Source organism: Malania oleifera, chromosome 6, assembly GCF_029873635.1.
Source record: "Malania oleifera isolate guangnan ecotype guangnan chromosome 6, ASM2987363v1, whole genome shotgun sequence".
NCBI lineage: Eukaryota > Viridiplantae > Streptophyta > Magnoliopsida > Santalales > Ximeniaceae > Malania > Malania oleifera.
In genome coordinates this window covers 97,555,370-97,563,310 of record NC_080422.1, presented here as the reverse complement: position 1 = coordinate 97,563,310, position 7,941 = coordinate 97,555,370, and the positions used below count along the sequence as shown (strand labels likewise).

At 34.7% G+C, this 7,941-nt stretch overlaps 1 protein-coding gene across 1 annotated transcript; it reads right to left on the bottom strand.

Annotated features, from left to right (window-relative positions):
• Positions 1-1,116: 1,116 nt before the first annotated feature.
• On the bottom strand, positions 1,117-4,841 carry LOC131157071 (aldehyde dehydrogenase family 2 member C4-like). Its single transcript, XM_058110938.1, has 9 exons — positions 4,457-4,841; positions 3,975-4,117; positions 3,038-3,421; positions 2,826-2,915; positions 2,545-2,718; positions 2,263-2,400; positions 2,048-2,185; positions 1,900-1,961; positions 1,117-1,527 (listed from the first exon to the last, which is right to left on the bottom strand). Exons 1-9 carry the CDS (start codon positions 4,659-4,661, stop codon positions 1,254-1,256), a joined length of 1,608 nt encoding a protein of 535 aa, XP_057966921.1. The 5' UTR covers positions 4,662-4,841; the 3' UTR covers positions 1,117-1,253.
• Positions 4,842-7,941: the final 3,100 nt, after the last annotated feature.

The following is a 7,941-nucleotide window of genomic DNA, read 5'->3' as shown; positions in this document are numbered from 1 at the left end:
TAACTTTGCCACTAAAAAAATTAAATATAGGCTTACATTTTATAAAATGAAAGGGCGGTCAATAGTAGTAGCTTTGGAACTATCACTACTAATACACATCAAACTAAGTAATTAATTCTTGTTGGTAAAACTAGTAGTTACGAATATACATTTTGTCACTAGAGATGCTAGTAGTGATGGTTCCCAACCGTCACTACAAGTATTCGCTAAATATTTATTAATATAAAGTATATTAAAATATTAGTGACGGAAGCAAACCGTCACTAAAAATATCAATAGTGACGCACGAAATATTTGCCACTAAAACATTAATAGCGACCAATTCATTTCGTCACTATTAATTAAGAAAGCGTTACTAATATATTGACACCATGATTAGTCCGGAAAAAATTCTTTTACCGACGAACATTTATTTATCACTATTGGGTCTTTATTAGTGATAGTTTTGGGTTAGTTACTAATATTTCTATCACTAAAAAAGACATTTTTTTGTAGTGCTTAGAAGACATCCAACAACTTCAAAAAAAAAAAAACAAAAAAACAAAAAAACAAAAAACAAAATTAATTAAAAAACACTTTTGAAAATCCTTAACTTTGGCTATATATATAATAGACGAACAAAAAGGGGTGCTCATAATGCTCATTTAGAATATAATGAAGATTCGTGCAAGGCAAAGTATGCTTAGAATTGAGAGTATTGGACACTTTAAAGCTCTTATCAATCAACACTCACAAGTTAATAAAGTTTGATGGACAATTTAACGAATTAATATTGTTATTGATACTTCTGAAAGACGAGAGAATATTCAAACAAAAATATCATTTATTATGCTAAAAATTATTATCATCAACCATGTAAAAAGAAATATCACGGTTAAAAGATGCATAAATTTTCAATAAAAATTAAATAATTTTGCATTAGAAATTTTTGAAAAATGGACATTTTTATATTCCATTAATTAATATAGCCACCATTAAAAAGCTACAAATATTAGAAAGGAATTCGAACTACGATTCCTACGACCGCTTGATGTTACTAATAAAATACAGCAACTGCATTTTAACAATACTAATTAGATTGCTGCCTTGACTCCATTCCAACTTAGAGTATGTAAATTAATTACTAAGAATGCATATAACAATTATTATTTCAAAGTATTCAAAGTACAAACATAACATCGACAATATTTAAACATACTCAACATCTTAATTTATTTTTTACATTCAAAGTACCAACATGATATTCATATTTTTCACAACCAGGGGGACCTATAAATAGGAGTAACGACAGACTTGACGTGCATATACTTGTAAAGGCCATCTAACCCAGACTCCCTCTCAAACCCACTCATTTTATACCCTCCATAAGGGCAATCCATGTCGAAAGCAAAATAACAGTTGATCCAAATGATGCCTGCCTTGATTGACCTTGACACTGTGTTCGCTATATTCAAGTCCTTCGTTACGATTCCCGCCGCTAGACCGTATCTGGTGTTGTTTGCTCTCACAATTGCCTCATCTATAGTCCTACAATATTTTGGATAGAAAAATAAATTAAATTTCTGTACTTACAAATACTATTTAAATGCCGTCCTAGTTCATAACATTAAATAGAATAGGATAAGGATAGTGTCCTTTGGCTTACCACAAAAGGCACTCATTTTGTGGCCAAGCTATTCTAATGTGACTTTTGAGAAGAAAAATTAATAAATTAAAGAAAATGAAAATCATATTGCTTTTTGGAATGACTTTTGAAAAGAAAATGTAATAGATGAAAGAAAATGACAATCACATTTGGTACATTGAGAAACTTTATTTCAAGTAAAAGGAGAATTAGCTCAAGAAAATGAAGGAAATATTATATTGCATTTCATCTGAGAAATAATTTTTACAACTTACTTAAATTTCAGGAGTGACATGATAGGTCCGAATATTTCATCTTTTGCAATTAGCATATTGTCCTGTCAAAAGTTGATTGATTAACCGAAGATAAACATAAAAAAACATTTAAAATTAATTCATAAATTGCTAGATGGAGAAAAGTTACCTGGACATCAGTAAAAATTGTTGGTTCAATATAGTATCCCTTGCCATAGATGGGCTTCCCCCCCGTTAGAAGGGTGGCTCCTTCTCTTTTGCCATGATCAATGTATGAAAGAATTTTATCAAATTGCTTCTTATCAGCCTGCACTCACAAAATGTCGTAATTTAGTTAAAGCTCTCTTTTGTTCGTAAGAAAAGCTTATATATAATTTAAGGAACCTGAGGCCCTTGGGAAACATTGGGATCAAAAGGGTCTCCGACCACCCAAGCCTTTGCCTTCTTCGCCAGCCTCTTCACAAATTCATCATATATCCCTTCTTGCACGAACACTCGAGATCCTGCTACACAGATCTCTCCCTATACAACATACCCCACAAAAAAAAGAAAAAAAAAAAAAAATAGAGTTAATGTACACAAATCAATTAAGAACAATAGATAAACAAATATTCATTTACTGTATTTATATCTCAATATTAATTAATTAATGGATCATGCACGCACCTTGTTGTATAGGGAGCTGAGGAGAGCAAGATCAGCAGCTTTGTCGATGTCAGCATCGTCGAAAATGAGAAGAGGGGACTTCCCTCCCAGCTCTAATGATACTGGTTTTAGATTGCTGCTTGCTGCTGCGGCCATTACCAGACGTCCTACCTCTGTCGACCCCGTGAAACTTACCTATACATTTATATATTAGTCAATTTTATGATTCATTCAATTAGAAATTTATAGAAGATGGGGAGGCTTAAGAATTGAAAGTAGGATGGATGGAGTGGAGAGATTACTTTGTCGATGTCCATGTGAGAGCTAATTGCCGCACCCGCCGTCTGCCCATACCCAGTTACGACGTTCAGCACTCCGTCAGGAATGCCAGCCTGCAGATTAGTTTTATATTTTATGTTGTGTAATTAATCCACGCAAAACCCAAATCCAAAATTTGAATTTCAACCTCTGGGCAAGGGTTGCAGAGGAAGAAGAAAATTAAAATTAAAATTACCAGCTTGGAGAGATGGGCATAGAAGAGAGCGGAGAGAGGGGTCTGCTCGGCCGGCTTGACGACCATGGTGCAGCCGGCGGCCAGAGCAGGGGCGACCTTGGTGAAGAGCATGAGGGAGGGGAAGTTCCAGGGGATGATGTGGCCCACCACGCCCACGGGCTCCTGCAAGGTGTACCCCTGGAGCTCGCCGGACATTTTCAGTGTGTCGCCGTGGATTTTATCAGCGGCGCCGGCGTAGTAGCGCAGACTCCTAATTGCGCTGGGAACGTCGCCGGTCTTGGCCAAACTGAAGAGTTTGCCGGTGTCGAGACATTCCAAGGTGGCAATTTCTTCGATGTTCTCCTCGATTAAGTCGGCCAGTTTCGACATTATCCTTCCCCTTTCCTGATCCATATCCATCCGTCCCCATTAATTCCTTTCTGGAATATGCAGAGACTCGATCTCTGCTAAATTCTAAGAAAAATACTTCGTGTTTCATAACAAAATATTTTATATCTTGCGCGATCATAAAACTGTTCCTTCTTTTATTTTTTATTTTTAGTTTCTTAAAGAATGGTCAGTTTAATTTTTCGTTTAGCAGCATCTGTATAAAAAATAAATCAGAAAGCACTATAAATATTTTGATACTATTCACTTGTGCAATAATTTTATTTTTTATTTTGAAAATAATGAAAAAATTCCATTTTTAAAATTTTCTAAATTTGTAAAAGAAAGTTGAAAAATATCTTTTTATTTACTTTTTAAATTTCTCATTTCTTCCCTCTTAGGAGATGAGATTTTACAATATAAGAAAATATATCCAAAAATAATAAAGGTAACAAAATCAATAAAAAAAAAAAAGAGAGAAAAAAGAAATTGATGAACTCACACAACCGAAGTCATGAATAAAATGGAATAAAATAGAAACAAGTTTTTAGAAAGCAACTTATACGCTTACATAGCCAGAAAGGCGAGGCCATGTGCCGTGGTCGAAAGCTTCACGTGCGGCCTTCACAGCTAAATCCACGTCTTCCTTGTCTCCTTCTGCTATTTTTGCTATCACTTCCTCTGTTCTTGGATCCACCGTTTCAAATGTTCTTCCTTTTTATATTTTTAAATTTATTGTCGGTTTCAAAGAAAAAAGTAACAAATTAATCATTAAAAACGTTCGAAGAAATTATGTATATGTATATTATATTTATATATCTATAGAGCTTTTGAACAATGGCATTTAACATGGGGACACTAATATCATTTAGAAGGACTGTAAAATATTCGGACTCACACAAAAAAAATGATTAATGTCTGAAAACTAAATTAATTTTGAGCTTGAATTTTTCAAAAGCACATACTATTTAATGTTTTATATATATGCTTATATACTAAGCCCAAACTGCTCAAACATAAAAATTAAAAAAAAAAAAGGATATACGTAGGTACCTAAAATAGAAGGGACAAATTGGCCATTAATGAAGAGCTGGGTGAACTTGATCTCCGGCATCTTCATCTTCATCATCGTCACACCCTCTGAGCTTCCATTGCACTGTTTACTTCCCATCTCTCTCTCTCTCTCTCTGTGAGATTCAATATTACACACTGTACTACCACCCCAATAAAGAGCTAACGTGAATATGTATGTATACATTCAACACACATACACATATATATATATATATATATATATACACACACACGTACAGCTAGCCAGGTCAGAAGTAATAATGTGAGAGAGAGAGAGAGAGAGAGAGAGAGAGAGTTTTTTTGACCACATATGGGAGAAAAGTAGGCCACTAGTGCACCTCCCTAGCCAAAGTGTGTGTCGGTCAAGTTCAAGTTACGTAAGAAACCCTTTCAAGCCACCAAATTCTTATCCCATGTACCCAATTCTTTTTTTCAATCATTCTTCACATGATGATTTGCAATTGCTCGTAAAAATGTATTTTTTTTTAAAAAAAAATACATTTATCTAAAAATAATTTATTATAAGTACTTTTCGTATAACTATTTTTTTTAAAAAAAACTTATTTTCCAAATGACAGATAATATATATTTAATTAGGGGCATTTTAGCCTATATACACATTTTAGGTTTAGGATTTATTTTATTATGTATTTTGTCATTGTATCATATCTCTGGAATATAGAACCGCGGCCGGTCTGCGTGCGGCTGCCCTATCTATCTCTCTCTCTCTCTCACCGCATTGGATTATGAACTTTAGCATGGTATCAGAGTGTGTTGTGTGATGTGTGGTAGGGAGCAGAGGTCTTTAATTATTTTTGACCCCATTTGGGGGAAGAGTGGGCCACTGCGCCCCTCCCTAGCCAAAGTCTGTCTCTGTCAAGTTACGTAAGAAACCCTTCAAGCCGCGAAACTCTTATCCCATGTACCAAATTAAAGTTTTTTTTTTTTGAAAAAATAATTATTTTCCATCATAAAAATAATTAGACATCCTGATATTACATTTATCCTATTGATATAGTCACTTTAAATTATTCAAAAAAATCACAATTTTTCATTGTATATATTTTTTATTTTTACAAATTTTATAAGAATAAAATGGTGAAAAAAGATTCACACTACAAGGTCTATGGCTTAAAATGATCAGTCACACCCCTAGCTATCAATAATTGTGTAAATATCTAAGTGATTAATTATTTGGTTTGGTTTTCAATTTTTAGGTAATATTTATAGATACATGCTACTTTTGGGTGCTGCTATTACACTCGTCATTAGTTGTGTTTAATGACCTTGCATATCAGCATGTAAGCCAAACTAAGAGCTTATTCTAATTAGCTCTAAATGCAATTGTGGAAGGTGGATATGCAGGATCCCCATAATGTATCATGTGATAGGCTTAAAAACTTCCACCATCCTCTTCCTCTTCTACAACCACTACCATTACTACAATTACTAGTATTATTCCAATTTTACGCATGAAATGCTTTTCTGCGCCCCGGGGGGGGGGGGGGGGGTCGGTCTTGTCCGAATTATAATGTTAAAAGAAATAAAGGAAAGAAAAGAAAAATATCAAAGAATTTTAAAAAAAAAACAAGGAAATACAAAACAAACCTCACGCAACAAAAAAAATAAAAGAAAAAAAACCCTCATATAAGCATAAACGCAATACCTATAGGAAATCAGTTAAATATACCTCATATAAGCCGTACCCATCTTCTCCAGTTTCTATAAACCATTGATAACTTTAGGAAGTTGACTACTACTTGTAAACAAACTATTCCTCCCCATAGCACCTTATCGAGGCAAAACATCTACCACTTTGTTCCCTTCTCTATACCAATGATTTATCAAAAAGTCTACTCCCTCTAATAAACTAATAAGCCACTCCCAAAAATCTCACAAATACCACAAGGAGCACTTACTGGATCTTATCCAATTTACTACAATATTCGAATCACATTCAATATCAATACTGGTATGACCCAAATGTTTGCAAATCTTTATTCCCTCCAACACAGTTCTCAACTCAGCTTCATTATTTGAACAAGAACTAAAATATTTTGAAAAACGAAAAACAAAAGAACCTGTATTGTCTCTAAGGATGCCACCACCACCCGCCGGCCCTGGGTTCCTCAAGCTGCTCTCGTCCAAATTTAGCTTCAACCTCCTTTACCTCGGTTTTAGCCATCTCACACATTGCACAATTTTAATTCTTTTATTCACAAATTGCACTTTCAAATTTTGCAATATCCGAACATTAGCATCCTTTAACTGAGCCAATCTTGTCATGTTCTTGCTCAAAACCCTCACCCAATACTTAATGGACAACCATACATCTGTACTACTCTCCAATTGCCCCTCCATTCTAGCCGCACATCTCCTTCTCTACAGCCTCCAAACTACTAAACAAGGAATCAAACCCATCAATGATCCCAATTGAGAGTACCTAGAAGCCTTATTAAACCATATTTGGACCATTTCTTTCCAACTTTGTTGCTTAAGGAAAGGTACACCTACCTCCACTGAAACCTTCCTCCAAACATCAGTAGCAAGGTCTCCCTTATTTAACACATGCTTCATATCTTTTGGTTGCCTCATCTCACAACAATTACATGCCGAAGCAAGTGATACCCCCACCCTTCTCACCTTTTCATCAATGCTTAAGCACTCAAAAGCGGTCTTCCACATACAGATAACAATTTTCTTTGATAACAATTTATTCCAAACCCACTTTACCCAATAAAATTTTGGAGCTCTAACTCTGATAACATCCCATGCAGACTTTGTATTAAAACAACCATCCTTTTCCGAGAGCCATAACAGTATGTCCGAAAAGTTTCTAAGGTTTCCCACTTTTTTCATCACTTCTTCCGCTTTATTAAACCCTAGAATCCTTTGCAAATTTTTCACATCCCACGCATTATTGATAACCAAATCTTTTAATCAGATATGTGAATGTGCACCATTTGGACAAACTGAAAACAAAGGTCCCGAATCTAGAAACTTATTATACCAAAATTTTACATCTCCTTCTCTAACCTTCCACTTAGATTTACTTAAGAGTTCAGACATACCTTGCAGAACTTTCCTCCAAAAGGAAGAATCAAATCCATGTGGTCTGCAAAGAGCAATATGTCCTCCTTTCACATATTTAGCTTTAAAAAATCTAACCCATAAAGAATTTTGTGTTAATAAATGTCAACCAAACTTCATGAACAAAGATCGTTATACTTCTGAAATATCCCTTAGTCATATGCCCCCCTCCTCCATAGGAACACACAATTTCTTCCAAGCCCTCCATTTCATTTTTTCTTTTCCATCCTTAAATCCCCAGAAAAAAGAAGCAAACATACCTTGTATCTTTTTTATCACCAATTTCGGGACATTTAGAACAGCTAACAGATGCAATGACATGCTCGAAAGCACATGTCTCAACAAAATTAGACGACCTCCTTGAGATGGCAGTC

What these genes read in the sequence shown, in the direction of transcription:
- LOC131157071 (XM_058110938.1), bottom strand. Translation starts at nt 4,661, where the DNA reads ATGTATACATACATATTCACGTTAGCTCTTTATTGGGGTGGTAGTACA. An exon ending in ATGCCCATCTCTCCAAGCTG is followed by an intron (nt 2,916 to 3,037) that starts GTAATTTTAATT and finishes ACTAATCTGCAG; the next exon opens with GCTGGCATTCCTGACGGAGT. An exon ending in CAATTTTTACTGATGTCCAG is followed by an intron (nt 1,962 to 2,047) that starts GTAACTTTTCTC and finishes AACTTTTGACAG; the next exon opens with GACAATATGCTAATTGCAAA.